Source organism: Octodon degus, unplaced genomic scaffold, assembly GCF_000260255.1.
Source record: "Octodon degus isolate 3935 unplaced genomic scaffold, OctDeg1.0 scaffold00035, whole genome shotgun sequence".
Taxonomy (NCBI): domain Eukaryota; kingdom Metazoa; phylum Chordata; class Mammalia; order Rodentia; family Octodontidae; genus Octodon; species Octodon degus.
In genome coordinates, this window is record NW_004524611.1 from 15,184,438 (window position 1) to 15,207,108 (window position 22,671).

General features: G+C 53.0%; 1 protein-coding gene across 5 annotated transcripts; it reads left to right on the plus strand.

Annotated features, from left to right (window-relative positions):
• The first annotated feature begins 2,221 nt into the window (after positions 1–2,221).
• Myl10 (myosin light chain 10) lies at positions 2,222–19,156 on the plus strand. 5 transcript variants are annotated; one of them, XM_023714528.1, is made up of 7 exons: positions 2,222–2,282; positions 11,518–11,610; positions 11,977–12,052; positions 12,631–12,735; positions 16,893–16,971; positions 18,822–18,870; positions 18,957–19,156. In XM_023714528.1, exons 1-7 carry the CDS (start codon positions 2,280–2,282, stop codon positions 19,053–19,055), a joined length of 504 nt encoding a protein of 167 aa, XP_023570296.1. In that variant the 5' UTR covers positions 2,222–2,279; the 3' UTR covers positions 19,056–19,156. The 5 variants fall into 5 exon arrangements, with proteins under 5 accessions (XP_023570296.1, XP_023570294.1, XP_023570297.1 ...); XM_023714526.1 differs by having other exon boundaries at positions 2,228–2,282; positions 11,943–12,052; XM_023714529.1 differs by lacking the exon at positions 2,222–2,282 and adding an exon at positions 9,123–9,146 and having other exon boundaries at positions 11,943–12,052.
• Positions 19,157–22,671: the final 3,515 nt, after the last annotated feature.

The following is a 22,671-nucleotide window of genomic DNA, read 5'->3' on the forward strand; positions in this document are numbered from 1 at the left end:
AATAAGATATGTGGATGTCCAATAAACTGCGCTTATTTAAAGCACACAAGTTTTTCTTTTCTTTTTCTTTGTATTTTAGGGAAGGGTCTACAGGGTGTTCAGGGTCTCACTAGCAGATCGGACTTGTAGTGATCTGCCTGTTTACAGCCTCCCAAGAGCTGGGATTACAGGCACATGCCACCATGCCCAGTCTTAATTGCCATCTCAAATCCCTGGTCCCTGTGCCTGTTTGCAGGCACTTTAATCTGCTGAGCTATTTGGCCAGCCCAAAGCACATCGTTTGATGAGCTCAGCATGTGCACACCCACCAAAGATGTCACCATAATCTAGAACTCAGGATCTAGATTCTGGAGAAGCAGCACTTCCGCCATCCTCGTCTTGCTCTTGCATTTAGGGGCCCCTCCTGCCCTGGACGCTGCTCGGGTGTCGGGGAGATCCCTCCTTTGCTATTTCTCCTGCTTCTTTCTGATGATGAGTAAGATTCTGAGCTCAGGAACAAAGACTGTGGAGCTAACTAGTTGCTTTCTTTACACAGCAAACACAGTATTAAGATGAGCAGAAAAACAAGCAAAGATGAGTTCCTGCTGCTGCTGGGGACCTTGACCACCTGGCTGGAATGTGGCTGTCTGGTTCTCTTCCTTGACGTCACTCTCTGTTGCTTCCCACACCTGCTGTCTGGAAGGAGGGCACCTGGGAGTCGGCGGCAGTGAGAGGCTGTACTATGTTCCTCTCCCAGCATCTGCCAGGCCCAGGTGGCCCCTGGCTATTGCTAGCTTCTCTCAACACCATCTTCTCTCTGTGTGTTTGTGTGCAAGTCCCCTGCTTTTCTTTTTTGTGGTTTGTTGAGACACCCTTTTATTCAGTTGTCCAGGCTGGCCTCAAACTGCTGGTGATCCTCCTGCCTCAGCCTCCTGGGTGCTGGGATGGAAGGTGTGCACCACCCTGCTCCATTTTCCAAGTTTTGTTTTTTATGAGAATTGGATTAGGGCCTCTCTAGTGCTCTGTGAAGAGGAAGGAAGGAGGAGGGAGAAGGGAGTAGAAGGAAAAGAAGTGAGAAGGGAAGGATAGGAGGGAGAGAGTGGGTCCTTTAGTAGTTTCTGGAGAAAACACTTATACAGCTAGGTGATTTGGGGTCTTGCTGGCTGAAGTGCTGTTTATCTGCAAGTGACTGGCTCAGGGAAAAAAATTCCAGCTGGTAAATTTTTCATTCAATTTTCTATGTGTGTGCATAAGTATGGCAGTACTGGGGATTAATCCCAGGGCCTTTGCACTGAGCCACATCCCCAAGTCCTTTTTAATTTCTTATTTCTTTTTTGGTACTGGGAGTTAAACTCATGACCTTGCACTTGTCAGACAGGCGCTGTGCTGCTGAGCTGTATCCCAGGCTCTTATTTCTTTTTATAACATCTACCATTAAAAGAGTTATTTATTGGGGCTGGAGAGATGGCTCAGTGGTCTAAAGCACCTACTTGGAACAAGCTTGGCAAAGCACAGGGACGACGGTTCGATCCTCCAGCACCACATGCCAGCCAGCCGCGCCCCCTGGTGGGCTGAGCTGGCCACACACACACACACAATAAATAAATGTTAAAAAAAAAAAATTAAAAAAAAAAAGAGTTATTTATTTATGACAAGGTTTCACTGTATGGTTCAGGCTGATGTTCAACTCACTGTGCAGCCCAGGCTAGCCTCAAACTTTCTGAGATCTTTCTGCCTCAGCCTCCTGAGTGCTGGAATTACATGTGTGTGCCACCACATCTGCCCTTTATTTTTTATTTTGAGACAGAGTCACACTAATTTGATGAGCACCCAGGCTGGGCTCCAATTTGTAATCCTCCTGCTTCAGCCTCTTAGGTTGCTGGGATTACAGGCGTGAGTCACCATAGCACCTGGCTTCCAGCTAACTGTTTTTTTTTTTTTGTTTTTTTTTTGTTTTTGAGACAGGGTCTCATTATGGAGTGCAGGCTGGCCTTGAATTCACTATTTAACTTGGCTGGCCTTGAACTTGTACTAGTTCCCCTGCCTCAGCCCCCTGAGCGCTGAGGTGTGCACCACACGGCACGTGGCTTCCTGCTGACTTTGGAAAGGCATCATTTTCTTGCCTTGTATGACTGAAGTAAGGATGAAATTGATGTGGGTTCTGATTACTTTCCCTTTGTCCGGCAGTGACGTCCCAGGGCAGGACCTGGCCCAAGCATCTGAGCCAGCAACTACGGCAGCAGCTGTCCATGGGCACAGCCCATGAAGATCCCACCAACGTCACCCAGGATGAGTGAGACATGGTGTGTGTTTCCTGGGAAGCCACCATCTGGAGCTGCCCTTGTGTATACTGGGCCAGGAAAACCGGGCCAGGAGGGCCGGGTCAGGCATGCTTGGAGGGACCTTATCAGGGACTGGAGTGTTCTTTGCTCATGACCAGACAGCATTTGCTGCCAGTATTGATAATAATTCATTGAGATCCAGACACAGTGTTCTGATCCTCATAGCAAACTTGCACTGCAATGTGACCAGCTCCACACCGTAGGCAGGGGAGCGGAGGCCTTGGAGACTAGGCACATGCAGTAGCGGTCAGACAGGCAGGCTTCGCAAGGCCCCAGAGTCCCTGCAGATCAGCCCACTGACTGGGGGCTGCTGAAGGGTCGCGTCTGCTTCCACTGTCCCTCCTGTGACGGCCTGAGGCTAGCCTGAGGAAGAGAATCCCTGGTTGGGGAAGTGGCCCAAACTGCTGGCTCACTTCTGGGGTCATTTGTGATCTCTGTGAGCCACCCAGAGCCAGCCTGCATGGCATGTTGCTGAGCTACTGGCTTTGTTAAGGCCTCAGGATGTGGCTTGATATGATTACAGTTTGTGGTATTCCTGCTGCTGGCCAGACCCAGAGCTGTGTGAAGAGGCCTCTGGCAGGGTCCTGGCTGGAAGTCTTGAGGGGCACCTTAAACAAGCTTGTTCCTACTCTATGCCTCAGTTTCCTCAGCTGTCCAGGAATGCAGGCTTACCTGGCTCTTGGGGGAAAGAAAAGGAACCATGGGCTGAAGCCCTGCCAGCTCCCAAGGGCAGTATGTGCCCCTTTTCTTCTCCACATGACCCCCTTGAGCTGTTATTATTATTATTATTATTATTATTATTATTTTTCAAAAAATTTTATTTTTTCCCCATAATTTTATTGGGAAACAAATAGCAATGAGACAGCTTCAAACCAAATTGGTGGGACAGTTTCAATAATTAACACATTGCATACATTCTTCCTAGTGGTTAATTGCTGTACAAGATGTGGGCATGATATCTTATCTACAAACACCATTAGAACAAATCACTCTATTCATTAAGAGAATGTAATATATATCTATCCTAACCATTTTGAATACACAGATACAAAATGGACATTCATCTGTATCCCCTTTTTTTGTTAAGTTCCGTTATTTGAATATTATAGGTGTGTTAACTCAGCAAAATATTCTAAAAGAGTCCAGTAGTCCATAATAGTATTGGGTCTTCTGCTTCACTGGCAATGTCAGAAATTGTTGACCTGAGTCCCCTACAGCTCAACATAACAGCATGGCTTTACTTCTTATACTTCGTTTTTATACTTTTCTGCTGGATGGTTAAGACCAAGGTAAAGCAGGACTTATGCAACAAGAGTTGTAGCTTTTGGGTCTGGCAAGGTCAGTGAAATCCCCTCAGGATTTATCCTGAGATCCTGTACCTCAGATTGTAGATCCTTTGTCAGTGTTAGCCATGTGGATGAGTCATGGCCATTGCTTGGCCAATGTGCTCTCTGTGAAAGCCTGAGAGAATGTTTTCTCTCCATGGGACTCTCCTTAGGCACACTCTACATCATAGATCACTTTCCCCTTTGGCCCCATAATCTCCTTGATCAGAAAATTTGGGACACTACTGAGTTATGTGACATTACAGTACAAGTTCTCATATGTCCTGAGTCTTAATTGACCTTGGAAAGTTAGGGCCAAAACGTTGGCTTTCCTTGTGGCCCTCCTTTTTCTCTAATTTTGGTCTGCAAACTTAGGTGAGCTGTTATTATTTTGCAGTACTGGAGATCAAACTTAGATCCTTTGTACTTAGCTACATCCCCAGTTTTGCTTTTTGAGATAGGATTTCCCTAAATCGCCTCAGCTAGGCTTGAATTTATAATCCTCCTGCCTCAGCCTCCTAGAGTGCTGGGATTACAGCACATACAATACCTCACCAGATTCCTCTTGGGCTCTTCTTATGTTGTGTTCTTTTCCGCATTGAGCCCCCTAGCAACACTCCCTACACTGGGCACAGAGCATGCTCTATCCTAAGCACCCTTGTCCATCATAGCTAAGGTGAGGGCTGACACAGCAGCAGCAGGAGGAAGTGGCCCTGGGCCTCTAAGCTCCATTCCTATAGCTGTCAGGAGGAAGGCAGGAGGAGACAGCAGGAGCCTCTATGCCCCAGCTGGTCAGGGGGTCAGAAGAGCCTGTGTGGACACTGGGGCCCAGCAGGTTTGCTGCTGGTACCCAGGCTGAGCTGGAGGGAGCTGGCACACAGGCTGTCCCTGCATGCTCTCAGCCTGGCCCCTCTTTCCTGCTAAGAACCTTCTCCAAACTCAAGACTTCCTGGTGTAGACTGCCACCCACCACAGCGTCCCACTCTGGAGGAACTTCCTGCCTCTCTGGGCTCACGTCCTTGGCTGTGAGACAGAGTCCCTTGGGCTTGAGTCTCAATTCCAGCTTCTCTCTGCCAGCTCCGAGACCAAATGCCACTTTCTGAGAATCCCTGAGCCCTGGCTGGGTGGGAGTGGTGGCTGTCAAATATATCTCTAGGCCAGGCAAGGTGTAAACCCAGCACTTTGGGAAGCTGAGGCAGGAAGGTCATAGGTTCAAGCCTAACCTGGGCAATTTGTCAACTTAGCAAGATCCCGTCTCCAACTTTTTATTTTCTTTCTTTCCTTCCTTTCTTTCTCCGTAATTCAGTATACAAAACAAAAAATCTGCCAATTCCTTAGCACTCCACCTTTGGGAGTCAGGGCCTGTATCTTCTTTCTTTGCCAACAAGCAGGCTTGGGTGGCTGCTTTGACCAAGAGAGACAGACCAGACAGGTAGGCCACATATCTGTCATAAAACACCATATTCGTTAGGCTGATTCCTCACAGGGCAATCTTTATCAAAGCAGAAGTGTCACTGTGCAATTGCTGAGGCTTTGTCACAAAAAGCTATGAAGTGCCCACCTTGTTTTTGAGGATATTTGTGTGGCAGCCTTGAGCCACCACATTGAGCCTTCCACTTCTAGATGGCTTCAGCAAGATCATTTTCACTGTGGGAGTCCCAGATTTCATGACAGCCATCCTCACACAGCCATTAATGGGCCTCTGACCCAAGGAATACACCACTAGGCTTTGGGGTGATTCTTTTTTTTTTTGTTGTTTCTTTGTTGTTTGTCTTGAGACAGGGTCTTGCTATGTAGCTCAGGCTGGCCTTGAACCCACCGTGTAGCTCAGACTGGAGCTAAATACTTGTGGTGATCTTCCTGCCTCAGCTTCTCAATGCTGGGGTTACTAGCATGCACCATCATACTGGTTAGGCTGATTCTTTATAGGGCAATCTGTACCAAAGCAGTCTCCTGTGAGGGGACCAGTAGTAAAGCCATTATTCTCTACCCAGGACATGGTGCCGCTTACCAACAGTGGCTTTGACTCCTGTCTGGTCATTGGTTGGAATTGTGACTGCCTGTGACCAGACCACTGAGACAAGAGACGTATCTCTCAGGCTCCCAGAATGCACTGCTGGAACAGTGGCCCCCAGGCCCTCGGAAAGAGCCAGGAAGATAGATACATGGCCTTCCCTGTTTAGTCTGTCCAGGAAGCCCAGCTCCTTACCATTCCCCAAATGTCACCACACTGAATGACAACTCCCTGTGGTCTAGGGACACATATCCTGCTGGGTCCAGGGGAAACACCCAAAACCACAGGTTGCCATTGCCAGCCCCTTGCCACCATCCCTGTTTTCTCTTTGGTCACATATACAGAAAGAGACTCCAGGTTGGGAGTGGGGACAGCCCCATGGTCCCCACACCTAGGAGAATTGTGGGGCTCCCAAGAGGCAAGCTGCCCAGAGGGTGGAGGCTGGTTCTGGCCATAGCAGCTAATAATCCAGCCAGAACCCAGATTTGGGGCTGCTTGGCCTTCTCCTCCTTCCATCCCCAAAAGAAGCTTCCTCTTGCATTCCCAGCTTGCTAATTACTGATGAAATGACTGAGATTTTGAGGGCAATTAGGGGATGGTCTGTTTTTTCCCTGCTGTCCCCTCCTTTCCAGACCCTGCCCCTGTCTGGAGCCTTCCTCTAATTTGGAGCCACTTAGAAAAGACAAGGAAACCTTTAAAATGAAGAAGAATGTTTTCCAAAATGCCTCTTGCAGATTTTATAGCTGTGGTCCAGAAGGCTGGGCATCCACTATGCCGCAGAAACACGCAAGAGGCCGCCTGTTCAAGGAGCTTGTGGCCACAGTGCCCTGCTACAAACATAGCTGAAGTTTTGATGGCAGGGAAAAAGCAAGGGGCAAGCCCCCCCCCCCCACCAAGTGACCTGAAATCAATTATAGACAGGTTGTGCGTCTGGACGCTTGCACTGCGTGATTTCACACCTGTTGGGACTGGTGGGCTCTCTGAGGTAACCAGTACAGTTACCTGATCTACTCCCCAGAACAGGCACAATGCGTTCTTCTAGGCCAGTCTGTTGGGTACCAGCCTGCAGCATTTCCTCTGAAAGGTAGCGGCAGTCTCTCTCCAAGTTCCCTGACAGCTATCTGTGTGATTCACTGCTGTCTCCAGTGCCCTGTACTTAGTAAAAGCTCAATAACAGTTAAAGGATGGACAGACCCACTGTATACTGTCTTCCTAGGTTACTGAAACATTCCAAGCCTGGGATTCATCAAGCATGAATTCTTAGTTCTCCAGAGCATCTGGTGGGTTTGTCAGTTTGAGTTGATTGGCTCTTTCTTGTAAACTCTGTTGTGATTCTGCCCTGGCTCACTGTGACTCTCATTGGCCCTTGACCTCAGTGGCCAGCTCAGGCCCTCTGCTTGCTCAGGCTGTCCTAGGCTTTCTAGAGCAACACTGAGGTCCCGGGTGTGATCCCCAGAGGAAGGAGCTCAGATCTGGCATGCAGTAGCAAGGAACCAGGGACCACTGGGATCAGAAGTTAGAGCCATAGCCAGGAGGCCTCATGTCCAGGCTCTGAGACCACACTCCACAGCTGACATGGTGTCTTCCAATCCCCCTGCATGGGTCCAGGAAGGACCAGGAACCTGCAATGGTCACACAGCCCATTTCCTGCAGGAGGTCGAGGCTGGCTGAGCCTAGAATCGAGGGTTCTTGTCTAAAGAGTCAGATGTATGTACCTTTACCCCTGCCTGCTGATCAGCTTTAGAGAATGCATTTGGTCCCCCCCCCAAGGGGGGCACACCAGAAGTGGGTCAAAATGGGTCAAGATGCATCCTGCCAAGGCCTAGTTGGTTTCATTCCAGGTGTTCAGTGAGGCCAAAGGGGCTGGTCAGGGGCATGCATCTATAGTCAGAGATGGCTGGGAGAGAGGTCAAGGAGAACTTTCTGGAAACATCTAGAAACTTCCTAATGGAACTACTAGAGACAGCACCTCTCATCTTGGTACCAACTCTTGCCAGCCTTGAGGAGTGATCTAAATCCCTGTGTGCCTCAGTTTCCTTCCCTGGAAAATGAAGTAAAGGCTGACTGGGAAGAGATGTGTTTCAGAACATAGACTGGCCCTTTTTCAACTTGTGTCACAGGGCCTCTCCCAAGGGAGGGGATCAGCAGTACCAGGGCCTGGAGGCCTGAGGCCACCTCCGGGGACAGTTAAGCTCTCCAGCTCCTGGGGACCTGTGGCTCACAGCCTGAGCCCAGCCCTGCCAGCCCTGGAAACTGATCAGATGTGCTGTTCCCACACAGCAACCAACATGGCCAGATGGACAGAGGAGGCCTTGGAGGCCACGCTGGGGCCACCAGGGCTGGCCTGGACCTGGAAGAGTTTCCTAGGGCCAAGTGTGGGCTAAGCCTGGCACACGTGGGGAATACATCTTGGCGAGAGGTCTAGCCAGGATGGGTTTGTGGAGAGGGAGCAGGGCAGACTGAGACCAAATATTCAAATGTTCTTGTTTCTTTATTCTCTCAACACCTTGAGCATTTTAAGCCCCGAATGGTTCCCTGGGGAGGGGTGGGCAATTGGCAACAGGGGTCCTGCTGACCACAGAGCAATCCTGATGGGCCTCTGTGTCTATGGGTCCTGCAGCCAAGAGCTAAATCTGCAGTGGATGGGACATGCTAGGAGAAATGATTGTGCTTGCACTGGACAGGTGCAGGCTTTTTCTTATTGTTCCCTACACAGTAGTCCAGCAACTATTTACAGAGTATTTCCATGGTATCAGGTATTAGAAGCCACCCAGACAGTGTAGAACATATGAGAGGCACTCAGGTTCTATGCAAACACTGAGCCACTTATCTAAGCGCCCGAGTACCCTCAGATCTGGGTATCCCAAGGTTCTTTCTGGAGCCCGTTCCCCACAAATACTGAGGGACAATTGTAGCCACATTGGTTGAGGCCAGATGGGGGCAGAAATGGTCTCCATGAGTCCATTAGTAGACTGGGTGGGTGTCATGTGTCTGTCCCCCATCCCACAAGAGGACTTGGACTCCTAGAGATTGGCATCCCATCCAGAACTCCACAGCTCCAGGAGTCAGGTCAAGTTCAGTCCCTGTGTGTGCCCAGCTGGCGCGGGTGGCCCTGTCCTCCACGGACCAACGCCAAGTCATTCCAGCTGGTTTAGGTCTTGACTTACTGTGGGCCCTTGGCCTCTGGCCCTTCCTGAGCACTGGTCCCCTGGCTGGAGAGAAAACAGTTGGCTCAATGCTCACGGAGATCCTCTGGGCTTAGGCAGTCTCTAGATCAATAGTTTTTACCCAGTGATCCCACAATCCTACCCACTCCCAATGCCCCTGAGGAGGTGTCTGGCAGAGAGGTACCCATCCTGTTCTTGGTCATCTTCCAAACTATTCTCGGGACCTGGAACAGTGCCAGGCCCTGAGGAGCACTATTTAAGGAGCCACTCCCCAGTGGCCCTAGCTCTGCTGCAGCTCCAGGGAACACTCCAGACCATGGTAGGCTGGGGCCACCCTCCCTGCACCTCTGCTGTCCCTAGGAGCTCAGCTCCCCAGCTTTGGGGAGCAGACCCCTTCCTCCTGTCCACACGGTCATCCTCCCAGCTCCAGCACCAATCTCAAGCTCATTCTTCACCTTGATCTCATCCTGTGGGATTCTAACTCTCATCTTGTGCCTCAACTCCCCCTTGACCTTGACCTTGACCTTGACCTGATGCACTGCTTCAGTCTTGGCTTTGGCCTGATGCTCATCTTGGTCTGGCTTCATCAGATCTTGAAGGGTAGCCAGTTTGTCCATGCAGGTTATGCTTGGGGTCTCTGCTTTCTTGAACTCAGGGGTGGGGGGCTACTGAAGTCAAAATAGGGGGCAAGTGAGGATCAGTGGAGGGAGGTGGGTGAGCCAAACTTGGAGGCTTCATGGTGGAAGCTGAGCAGGCCTGACTCCTGCTGGGGCTGGGGGTCAGTAGGTAGGCAGCATACTCATTCAGCCTCTGCCCCTTGTGCTGCCCCAGCCCAAGGCATGGGGTTCACCTGCCACTGTCCCTGTCCCTGTGATCCAGCCCCTTGGGTCCCCTGCATATTTTATTGCTCTTTGAGGCCTGTGTCTTACTTTCTGCCCCCACAAGTCACTCCTGGCCTGAATCAGGCTAGGCATCTGCGTCCCCTCTGTCGTCCTCTATGGCTTCTGGACTGTGAGTTCTTTGGGGACAAGGACAGGTTTTGATTCACCTCTGGGTCCCAGAACCAGGCATCAGGCACAGGTATTCAATACATGTCCTGATACTTTGAGGTGGGCATTCTCTTGCTTTTATCAGGGGGAAACTGAGGCTCAGAGAAGTTAAGTGTGTTTCTCAGTACCACACAGAGGCTGTGAGCAGCAAAGTCCGAAGAGAACTCAGGTCTTGTGGGCCACATCTTTCCTGGGATGCTCCTTTCAGGGGATCTTATTTTTTCAGGGGTCCATCATAGAGGGGAGGTCGCAAGACAGCCAGGGCCCAGGCCTCAGAGCTCCCTCCCCTGAAGAGCTCTGGACCACAGTAGGGTGGCCTGTGCTGAGGAAGTTGGCTTTGAGAGGCTGGGGTGGGGGCGGGGGAGTGAGGCTGAAGCTAGATCTGAGCAAGAAAAGGCAGAATATCCCCCAGACGGAAGTGATCATTTTTTATTAATCAGAGGGAAATGTATATGTAATTATGTGAGCTGAACTCTGCAGGGAAGTTCTTTTCTTTATGCTGTCTGAAGGGATTTATAAATATTACAGAGGTTTTACAGCACCCTAACATCCCAGCCGCCCTGCCAGCCCCCTTTCAAAGGATTAGCGGAGACAAAGCACCCAGTAAAAGCTAATTATAAGTCAGCCGGGTGCTGCTGCTCCAACAAGGGCCCAGGAGCCGGAGGGAAGTGGGGGTGAGGGCTGGATGGGGGCAGGGGAGACCACACAGGCGCAGGGGTGAGGGGCGGGGCACAGGCAGAGCTCAGGCTGGGCGTCCAGATGAGGGCTTGGTGGAGGGTGGCGCTGGCTGAGCTAGTGGTGGGAGCTGCCCCTTCGCCTCTCTCCTAGGACACCTGGGTAGCTTTCTTCCCCTGTCAAGGCCAGTTTGGGGAACCCCCAGGACTGGAGTCTGCAATGATGGCTGCTGAAGGGAGACCCTTCCAGGGGTACTGGGGACTTGGAACTTTCACCAGTGTCAGTGGCAGCCCTCAGGCTCCACGCCATCCTGAAAAGGCGGAAGGCGGCCAGCCAGACAAGGAGATGGCTCCATGTGGGAGGCAGCCACTCTACCTGCCACAGAAGTGGAGTCTGGGCTCTGGGCAGCTACTTTCCAAAATGGCCTGACACCACTGGGGGCCAGGGGTGGGGTGGGGTGGAGAAGCCAAGGATGGGACACAATGGACCTCACTGTTGGGGTCTCCACTTAGTTGAGGGCACAGAAAGGGACAGAAATGGGAGAACAGTGTGGCGCATGCCAGGCAGGTGACAGCTCCAGAGCAGAGAGAATGTGTGGTCTGGGAGGTCAGAAAAGGCTTCTTAGACTAAGTAGAGGAGCTGATATATAGGATTCTTCTAGAAGGAAAATGGGAAGTCTTTCTGAGTGTGGGGTGCAGGAGCAGTTGCTGGGTGGCAGGTAGCTCAGAGTGAGGTTGGAGTGAGAAGGGACCCTGGAGGGGGATGAAAGAATATCGGGAATACAGGGAGAGACAGATTTTGCCCAAGACCCAGACATGATCCTGAGAACCTTCAGGAAGCTTTTTGCAGATGGACAAGGTGAAATTACAGCTGTGGTGGAGGATGGCAGGGGAGGGGACAGGGACAGAGGATAGAATAAGTCTCCCCATCCATGCCACCACACAAGACCTCCCCACTCCCTTGCAGGCACCCCGGAGAGCCAGGAAGAGAGTGGAAGGGGGAGCCAGCTCCAATGTCTTCTCCATGTTCGATCAGTCGCAGATCCAGGAGTTTAAGGAGGTCAGTCACTGTCCCCTAGGCCATGGGAAGATTAAAAAGAACACAGGGACACGGAGAAGAAAGTCAGAAGCTCAGTTGGCCCTCAGCAGCCCATGGCATGCTGCAGAGCCTGAAAGGCAGCCCGTTTCTCCCTGTACCTGAGTCTATGCCTCCTGGGTGACCCCAGCCAATGCCTTTGTCTCTCTGAGCCTGTTTCCTGCTCTGTAAAGAAGGGATGCTGGCAGCCTGCTGGGTGGCTGGGTGGCTGAAGGGGCCTGTGATGAGGTCCTTGGGGCAGCAGGGGGTAGGGGACAGCCCCAGGGGGATGGTGCCAAGTGAGCTGTGCTGGGCAGGCTGATGCCTGCTCAGCACCAGTGTCTCTGCCAGGCCTTCACCATCATGGACCAGAACCGGGACGGCTTCATCGACAAAGAGGACCTGAGAGACACCTTTGCTGCACTGGGTGGGTGGCCCAGCAGCTAGGGAAGCTTGGGGCTTGGGGTGGGACCAAGGCCAGGCCACCCAGCAAGAGTGGGGGTTCAGGGATGGAGGGGTCATGAGCCAAGGGATGCAGAGGAGGGAGCCGCCCGGAAGGTGGGGGAGGTCCCCAGGCTTGAGGGCGAGAACCTGGGCAATAAGGATCTCCCAGGACAGGAACAGCCTGGGCAAAGGCCTGGGGTGATGAGGGGTCATGGGATGTCAGCTGCCAGGGAGAAAACTTGGGGCTCTGGTAGGGTTGGGTGGGAGAAGAGATATCACTAGGTCATCTCTGCTGGGTCCTGAGTCCCCAGGAATCAGCATGTCCACTGGGATCCTGAGGAATCCAGAGTCCCCACTCCCAGGGGTACATGAGACCTTGGCAGCTGTGTACCCCCACTAGTGGTCCCTGCAGGCCCCTCCCCCAGGGATCAAGACTTCAGGACTGTGTCATGCGGGTGGGACAGTAGAGCTGGGAGACTGGGGGTCTCTCCTCGGCTGCCTCTCACAAGGTCCTTTTGACCCCTTCTTGGTCCTGGGTCCCCCTCTTGCTGTCCTCCCCAGGCCGCATCAATGTCAAGAATGAGGAGCTAGAGGCCATGGTGAAGGAGGCTCCTGGGCCCATCAACTTCACCGTCTTCCTGACCATGTTTGGGGAGAAGCTCAAGGGTGAGTGGCCCGAGGGACAGGACCTTGAAGCTGGAGGTAGACAAGTCCCCTGCACCCTGCCAGCCCCAGCCCTTGGACATGGACACAGGTGGGAACACAGCATGGCCCATGATGCCAGTTTCTGGGTACATACAGCACCCCGAGGCCCTGTCTCAGTTTCCAACTGCTGTTGAGTCCTATACTCACCCCAAGGTCAGTACCCCCCTCTCTTCCTCCTGCCTCCCCTCTGCTGTGCTTTGATGCCCCTGCCATTGGGGGGCAGGCATAGGGGTGTTGTGGGGAAAAGGGCAACAGTGACAAACCCAGTCCTGGACAGGTTACCAACCTTGTCCTGTGATAGTCACCACAGCCCCCAAGAAAAGCTCAGGGAGCTGCTTTTCAGAAATAAAGACTCAAAGGAGGCTCAGAGAGGTTGTGACCCCTGCCCCAGGGCCCCAGCAAACAAGTGGCTCCCCTGGAGTCTAAGTCTGGACCCAGGCCCTCGCTGCTGCCATCTGCCAACACAGCATTAGGGCCTCTTTTTCCCTGTGCTCTTTCTCTGCCAGACCTCAGAGGCCCTCTAATGATATCCTCAGAGCTTAAGAGTTTTGTGGGTAGAAAGAAGGGCCTGCCTGGGTTGTCCCAGAGGTGGACACTTTTGTTACCCACTGTCACCTGTTGCCATCTGATGTCTTCCTTGCCTTAGCCAGATCTGGTATCTAGATCTGGCCTCCCACAGGATGGAAGACAAGACTGGGGGTGACCTTGGGCAGACCTGTCTGTTCTCTCCACCTCCATTTTTAGTCTACACAAGGAGGATTTATTCCTAAACTTCTGTGACAAATGACTACAAATATGGTGGTGTCAAACATCAGAACTGTATTCTCACTTTTAGGGTGTCTAGCAGTCTGAAATCTAGTTGGGCAAGGCTCGCTGAGCCCCAGGGGAGAATCTGTCCCAGCCTCCAGTGGCTGCCTGACTCCCATGTCCATCTCAGGGTCACATGGTCCCCTCTCCCCCTAATCCTGGCTCTCTGCCTTCCTCTGATAAGGACAATTGTCACTGGATTTAAGGACCTGTCTATAGATTCCAGAATGATCTTGTCATCTCAAGATCTTTGACTAGTATCTATAAAGTCCCTTTTCCCAAGTATGGTGACACAGGTTCTGGTGGCAGTGTTTTTTGGAGCCCACTATTGGGCAAGTCCTATTAATATCATAGGAGATCAGTAGTGTCCTGGCAGAGGAGAATACCGCAGCATCTGCACATAACACCTGCTTGATTCCAGAGCCAGAAAGAGGTCCACGATCAGCCTGGGGGTGAGAGGTGAGGACGCTGGGGCTGGGAGGCTGGGCACCCTCTCTAGGGCAGCCTTTGAATCATGGAAGCTGCTAGAGATTGTTTTCAGGCCCATGTCCACCTCCCGGAAGAACTCAGAAGTCCAGAGCTCTGGGTCAGGGCAAGCACTGCCTAGTGAACTGGGTGGCTCCAGCCAGTAGCCCAACAGAGCAGGAACTTGCCCTCCACTTTTTTTTTTTTTTTTGGTAGTACTGGAGATTGAATCCAGGGCCTTTGTACAGACTATATCCCCAGCCTTTTTTTCATTTTCAATTTTGATATAGGTCTCACTAAATTGCCCAGGAAGGGCTTGACCTTGCAGTGGTTCTGCCTCAGCCTTCCAAAGTGCTAGGATCACAGTGCGTGCCACCATGCCCAGCTACTGGTCCCAGTTTATAGCCGGGGAAGCAGGATCCTGAGAGGCTGCAACTTGAGCCTGGAAGGGCTGAGACCTGAGCTTCAAGGTTCTCTGGGGAAGGGGTGAGCTCTTCTAGCTGTGGAGGGCCGTGGCCTGTTGGCAGCCTAGGTGAGGCACAGGCCCTTGCTGTGGCTGAGCTGGAGTGGTGAGCCAGGGGCCCGCAAGGCTTCAGCTTTTTCGTCTGTGCAGGGGCCCATGGCCTGTCATTTGAATGTGGCCAAGCCTGCGTGACAGACCAGCAGCCAGGCTGGCAGGGGCTGGGGCGGCACCGCCTCATCCCGCTAATTGGGATAGGAGAATGTCGTGAGATTCCCAGTGACGGGAAGCAGCCACTCTGCAGCTGGTTTTATGAGGTCCACAGGCCTGGAGCAGAGGCCTCCTCTGGGGACCATGTTCCTGGTCCTCCCAGCCCCCACGCAGGGAGTGGCCAGAGAGGTGAGGGGCCGCCAGCTGGGCCTGGTCCACCCAGGGCTGTGGGAGCCCATCACAAACTGGCCCCAGCTGTGAGGCCTCTTCAAAGTCACTGGAAGTTTTCAGCTAATTGCTGAAGTCTGGGAGGCTGGGGCCTCCAGAGCTCAGATATTACAGTAGCCCCATCATGGCCCTCTGACCTCTCCATTCATCCCAGCACAGCCAGCTCGGGGCTCAGCCTCTGCCAGCCCTGCATAGGAAGCCGGGTCTCCACCCTGCAGTAGCTCCGGGTTGGCACAACCAGAGCAGCCTAGGCTCTGAACCCTCCCACACCCCCAGGCAGCCTCAGAGACTGAGTGACTTGGACACTGCCTTCCTTATTCTGGATGAGCTTCCAGTGTGATGGGAGAGACAGAGATGGTCCCAATCCAGTCTAATAGAGGAGCACAGGTGGCCATGACCAGGTTGGTTGGCAGGAGCTCCAGTGGCGGGAGAAACAGGGCACTTGGGTATCCACAGAAGTGGGTTAAATCCTCCCTTCTCTTATGAGTGGACTCTCAGGGAAGTCAGGGAAAGCCTCTAGGCCTCATTTTCCTCTGCGTGGTGTCTACTATCCAGGGTGCTCGGGTCTCCCTCGGGGCAGTAGCAAAACTACAGGCCTAGAGCCTGGGAGGGCACTCGCGCTGTTTGCAGCCCAACTCATGGATGTGTGTTGAAATCCAGCCACAGTGCATTATCCAGCGGGTCGTATGAGGGGCAGCAGACACCACCTCTGCTCCCCTGACTGGCAGCAGTGGGGAAATGAAGGAGGCTTAAGGTGAATTGTCACAGGGGAAAGAGGTCCAGGTGAGGGTCGTCAGGTTATGCAATTCGTGCTGCCTGGGTAGCCTCGGGCAAGGACCCTTCCTCCTGCTGGGCCTCACTTTCTGCACTAGAAGAATGAGGGTGCAGGGTATTCAAGGCTACTGTGGGATTCAGAAGCATTTATTAGGAGCCAGGAATTTAACTCAGTGTCTCAGCCTGGCGAGTATGAGGTCCTGAGTTCAAGTCCCGTACCCCCCCTCAACAAAACACAAAAATCAGGAGCATTTATTCCAATGCAGCTTTTCTCAAAGCCATGCAAGTGAGGGCTGGGGAGATGGCTCAGTGGAATAAGCGCTTCCCCGGCAAACACAAGGCCCTGAGTTCAGTCCCTGGTTCTGCCAAAAAAAAACCAAAATCAAAGCCATGCAAGTGATGACCAGCTCTGGGCTGGCTGCACTGCCACCCACCCTCCTACCTCCTGACACTTCCAGCGGGACAGTCCTGAAGACCCCTGCAGGGGGCTGACCCAGCTCCGCCCCAGTCCCCAAGTTCAGAGATCCTTTTCCTTCACTCACAGGCTCCGTGCACAGCGGGCAATGAGTGAGGCCCTGGAGTGGCTGCCCCAGGCTCACCGATCCTGTAACCATCCATATCAGTTTCAAGAACTTGGCAAGACAGACACTGTAACCTGTCTAAGCCTCAGTTTCCACCTATAAAATAGGAGCAATTGTCAGGAGGGTTAAGAACACAGCAAGTAGGGTGTCTGTGTGCAGTTGTGCAGGTTGTTCATGGGTCCATGTGTGCAGTTCCATTGTGCTCTTACTCTCACTTGTATCCCTGAAACAAGGCCCCCCACCATTTTTAATGCATAGGGTCTCACTACACAGCTTGGACTCATAGTGATCCTCCTGTTTTCAGCCTCCCCAGTGCTGAATTATAGCTGTGTGCCACCACACGTGGTCTCTGTTGCCCACTCGGCACCCTCAGGGGCAGGGCCAGCACGGCCTGTGGTGCTGGGGATCGAACTTCAGTCCCTGTGCTTGCCTAAGCAAGTGCTTACTTAATCTGCTGAGCTATCTCACTGACCCTCTTCTTTTGTAACAAGAGGAGTTGGGCCTCGGTTTGGAGTGGAGTCAGAGACCCAGGCACCTGTCTATGGAGGGTCTCTCCTACCTCTCTCCCTACTCCATGTGTTGCTTGCTTGTAGGCACCGACCCGGAGGAGACCATTCTCCACGCCTTCAAGGTGTTTGACACCGAAGGGAAAGGGTTCGTCAAGGCTGACTTGTAAGTCCCCTACTCACCGAGGGCTTCACCCCCCCCAAGGACTCAGGGGATACATGGGCTGAGTGGGTGGCAATATGGTCTCCTCTTCCACCCAGAACTCTGCTGAGCTTTGTAGTATCTGGCCAGGTCTTCTGATGTCCCTTCTCTGGCCCAGGCCTTGGTGTCCCCCTCTGAAGAGGATAGGAAGGGTGTGTGTGTGTGTGGGGGGGTCATTCAAGGAAGGCTTCCCAGTGACGGGAATGGGGTGGGGACAGAGGTGGTACTTGAAGGAGGTCTCAGGTTGCATAGGGCAGGAACAGCATTTTAGGTGGGGAACAGAGCCTGCAAAGGGTCAGGGCTTGACACCTGTGGGCAGAGAGCTGGAAGATGTGGGCAGAGGTGGGGTGGGGGAGATGAAGCTCAGGGACATGGGCAGGGGCCACATGGGACAGGGCTGTGTGGGGTGCATGGGAAAACCAGAAGGGACAGATGAGTGGGTCAGTAAAAAAGCAGGTGACAGTGCTCAGGGGACCCAGGGTGTGGTGAGGATTGAGCTGGTTGTCCATCACAGCCTGGGTGGACTTGGGGAAGGAAGCAGGGCTGGGGAGGAGGCCAGCTCAGCTTGGGTGGCCATGTGCAGCCTGTGAGACAGCATTGTGGAGGTAGGCGCTGCCCCAGGGGGCCTATGGGGCTGGGAGCCTCTCCCTTGGAAGCCCCAGGGGGGCAGTGACTGCTCGCTGCCCAGCATCCCAGGGATGCCTTCTGAGCCTGGCTGGGCCATGGCGGCCCAGGACAGGGGAGCTGTCCACCAGTACAGGCTTTTGGAGGTCAGGGTGTGGGGAGTCCTGCTGCCCATCAGTACCCCTTCCTGTGGGGTAGGGTCTGACAGACTCCCAGGCTGTGAAGGGGCTGCAAGCGCTTCATACTGTCTCCTCCCAGCTTGAGGACGGAGCTGGAGACATCTGGGGACCCAATTTGGGAAAGAAGACTCCTCCCTGGGCCACAGGACCCGGATGATATGGCTGCTGGCCAGATAGGCCACAGAGGAAGCTCTGGTTGAAACAGAGTCTGTGAAAAGTCCCCAGCCTGGGGAGTTGGAAACTGTGACTGTCCCGTAGTAACATAAATAATGGAAAATGTGTGTCGGTCCTCAGTGGCGCCAGAGGACACCAGAGTGCGTGGGGCTGCCTAGCCCTCAGAACCCATCCCTGTCCACCAAGTCCCCCAAGTAAACCCTGCAAGGGCCCCAAGTTCCAGGGGATGCCATTCCCTTGTGCACAGACCTAGTGTGGCTCCTGTGGTCCCAGGAGACTCTGGTGGCTGTGACCAGCTGTCCTCCTCAATAATAAGTGGTACAGGCTCCACATTGGCACAGCCACACTCTGGGACATCTGGCAAGTCCTAAGGCTTCCTGAGCCTCAGTTTCCCTCCACATAGAGGAGGGTCAGAGAACCCATTTCCCACGTCTGGGAGAGCTAATGTCCGAGAGGCCCCAGCATAGCAGGCCTTCCCATACCCTTGACAAGCTTCCTGTTGTCTGTGCAATGCCATGCAGATGTTAGCAAAAGTCGCAAACTGGAAAAGTCAGAGTGCCAAGAATAAGATCAAGAGGCTCCAGGGGCCCGAGTGTCCCCCTAAGTGACCCTAAGGTTGATCGTGGGAATCAGAGGTCTCAAGGTCATGATGGGGTCTTGAGGTCATTCTGTTTGATCCCCACCCAAGGCTGGTGGTGAGCCTGGCTTATAAAGGAGGCAGCTGGGGCTCAGAGAGATGCCAGGAGCTCAGGTGTCAGCGCCAGGCTGGCCCTGTCCTCCGCATCACTGCTGGGTTCTGCCTTTACCCTGGACATGACTTCTTCTCTCCTCGAGCAGCATCAAGGAGAAGCTCATGACCCAGGCAGACCGGTTCAGTGAGGAGGAGGTGAGTGTGGCCTTCAGGGTACCAAAGGTCCCCACTCTGGCCCCTACTCATCCCTGGTCCAGCCTGACTCCTTGCCCCTTCCCCAGGTCAAACAGATGTTTGCAGCTTTCCCACCAGATGTGTGCGGCAACCTGGACTACAGGAACCTGTGCTACGTCATCACGCATGGTGAAGAGAAAGACTAGGAGACACAGACCCACCCTGCTTTCAGAGTCAGCAGGGGCTCCTTCAGCCCGAGGGCACTGGGGAGGCTCCTCCTGTCCCACAGGTTGGGGTGAAGCAAGAATAAATCATGCTAAGGTCTGAGTTTGCGTGCTGAGCACTCCGGCTGGGGAGACAGTGAACATTCCTATCGTGTTGGTTTTTCCAAAATGCTCTGGTTCCCTGGCTCTGCTCAACTGTTCCCGATGAGCTGGTGTTTAGAACTAATTGACAGTTTTAATGGTCCCCAGCTGGGTCGCAGAACATTGCCTCCCTTTATACAGCTTTTATTGAGTACCTAGTGTGTGCCAGGGTCTTGCCAGTCTCAGGAACTGCACAAGAGGAATCAGACCTGTCTGTGGGCAAGAGGGCCATGTGGGCTGTAGCATGGGTGGAGGGGACAGAAGGCTGGGTGGAGGGGACAGAAAGTGGGGCAGGACATTGGTGGGGGACAGGGCAGTGGAACAGAGGCACCTGGCAGCAGGAGCTGGGCAAAATGAAGGGACAGATTCAAAAGATATTCACTGGTAGGCAAAGATTTCTTAACCAGGACACGTATGGAACCAAACATGAAATAAAAACTGGGTAAATTGGATTTTATCAAAATTAAAAACTTCTGCTAACCAAAAAAAAAATGCAATTAAGAATGAGGAAAGACAAGCCAAAGGGTGGAGAAGATAGTAGTAACACATCGATCCTTACAAAGATATGATATCCAGACTGTGAATCCTGCACATAAATAATAGAAAGGTGAAGTGAGGTGTGGTGGGGAGAACCTGTAATCTCGCCACTCTGGGAGGGTGAGGCAGGAGGATCACAAGTTCAAGCCCAGCCTGGACAGTTTGGTAACTAGCAAGATCCTGTCTCAGAGAGTAAGGGCTGGGGATGTAGCTCAGTTCAAAGGCCCTGAGTTCAATCTCCAGTACCACAAAACAACAACATACAAAGGTTAAAAAAAAACAACAAAAAAACCAAAACCCAAGTAGATGACAATTCACTTAAACAAGATGCTAAGCTTCTTTCCTTATAGGTAAATGGCAAGTGAAAACTAAAGTATGGTACCCATTCATCTGAATGGCTAAACTAAAAGATTTGCTGGTGAGGAAGGAGCCCCCAGGACCCTCGGAGCTCAGTGTGGGGCAGGTCTCCCACTCTGGGACGCTATTTGGCAACTCTATTCAAGTTAAGCCCACGCGCATACAGAGCAGCAATCCCACACCAAGCCATGTTCCACCAGGAGTGCTGTCAAAGACCCATCAAAGCTCAGGGACAGGGACTTAGAGACTGGTGCCATCCTCGATGACAGAAGACACGAAGCCCATCAGAGCAGGACTGCTGCATGATGGTGAGAACCCACAGAGCAGGGAGAATAAGCCCCAGCCCCCCTAGCAGCCAGTGGTGCGCAGGGAGGCTACGCCAAAGGAGGAAGAGATTTTCTTTCATGTTTGAAAAGCCTTTTTATTGCGGTATCTCAGAAACCATAACACTCACCATTTTATTCTTATTACTTTATTAGTATGTGTTTGCAGCACATAATGAATACATTCACCGTGGGAAGTTGGTAACATTTCAGAGTAGCTTTTAGTACACACCCAAGATTCTATAACCATCACCACTATCCAGAACCTTCTGTCATTCCTACAAGAAATCCATTAGCAGTCTGTCCCCATTCTTCTTGTACCCAGTGCCTTGAGACTTGGGTGTAAACGTAAGTGGAAGATTGTCCGGGTGCATCTCAAAATTAGGTGCAACAGCACACCTGTAATCCCAGCTCTCTGGCAGGCCGAGCCAGGCAGACTGTAAGTTTGAGCCCAGCCTGAGCAACTTAGTGAATCTGCAAGACTCTGTCTCAGAATAAAATATAAAAACAGGCGGCAGTTATAGCTCAGTACAAAGGCCCTACTGAGGGGGTGCGGGGGGTGGGGAGAGAGAGAGAGAGAGAGAGAGAGAGAGAGAGAGAAGCAGATGCGGTCTGGAGATAGGAAAAAGAACTCTTGGGGTGCAGGGCATGCGAAGAGTTATGCGGTCTGGGCTGGGGGAGTCCCTTGGGTGAGTGATGATAGCAGTGGAGGATCTGGCAAAGGTCCAGGGTCAGGAAGAGACATGAGGGTGGGAGGACTTGATGGGTCGGTGGCGGGGGGGGCGCGAGGTGTGCCAACTGCATGGGCTCAGAAGTGCCAGCCTCCACGCCAAGGTCTGTGTTCATACTGAAAAGGAAACTGAGTCCTGCCCACGGTCAGGGTGGAGCTGGAAGTCCGCACCCTGAAGCCTGAGCTCAGTGGGGTGTGGGGTTCCGGGCCTGCCACTGTGTCATACTGAGAGTGGTGTACTAGGAAGGGCCATGCATGCTCCCGGGCCTCTGGCCAATGCAGGTCTCTATGGGTCCCTCAGAGGAGGTGGCCAGGATGTCACCCTGAAGCTCTTGGCCCATGACACAAGGAACAGATTCTGGAAGCTCCCTTCCTCCCTCCACCGCAGATCTGGCTCCCTCTTGCTCTTGAAGACCTTTGCTTTCCTGGAAATCATGCATGGAGCTGTCTCTCCTGCTAATGAACCCGTCAGACCAGTTTGTGTTCCACAGGAGCAGCCCAGAGCGAGGCAATTGGGAGTGGGCACCTGGAGGCCTTGGGCCCCTGCTCACCCCAGGCTCCACTCTGTGACAGCAGACAGGGGCCTGGCTCAAGTGGACTCACGGTAGCCTGGGGGGAGACCATGGGTGCCCTGAGGCTCAGCGAGGAGGCTGAGACATGTGTCTCCATCCTTCCATCATCTGCTCGCTTCCGCCTCCTCCATTCCCAGGACCCAAAGGCAGTCACTAACACCAGGGATGCCCTGTCCTGTCCTCAAGGACAAGTGGCACGGAAGCTGAGTATGGTGCTGCTGTTAGCTGCCAGGCTCTGGCACCTCCCCCAGGTCAAGGCTCCCTGCTGCTGTCAGCTACCCTGACCCAGAGCCTCCTGCCGCGTGGATCTGCATCTCTGTTTCTCAAGATGCCTGGCCCCAGATGGCTGCCCAAACCCTGGTCCAGGCTGCCAGGAGCTGTACACAGCAGAGCTGGGCACTGACACTCCTAAAAGCCAGACAAGGACAGTGAGGCCCAGAGAAATGATGGCAGGTAGGGAAGGTGTCCTGCGTGCTGTGTGGGTATGCTGTGAGGGGTCACCTATCCTAAGCCAGACCTGGGTTCACCTTTCTGAAAGTACAATTGCCCCTTGCTGCCTCCCTGCCCTGCCCTGTAACCTCGGTCCCTCCACTACTGGCCCAGCTGCATGGCTTCATTCCTTCCCTGAATATCCCCTTTCCTTCTGCCCCAGGACCTTTGCTTATGCTGTTCCCACTCCCTGGAACCCTCTCCCCTCTAGCACCTCCCTCCCTTGCCCAATTACGCACATTCCTCTCTGCTTTCTGCTCAACTCTGTGGAACATGCTCTGTCCCAGCTACCCAGACTGGATCAAGCCCTGAGTACTTTTAGGGCACCAGATACTTCCGTAACTGGTGTCTGTCTCCCCACAGTGCCATACACCCCTAGGAACAGGGGTCAGGATGGATTCTGCCCTCTGTGGTGCCCTCAGCACCTCACACTGGGCCTGGCATTCTTG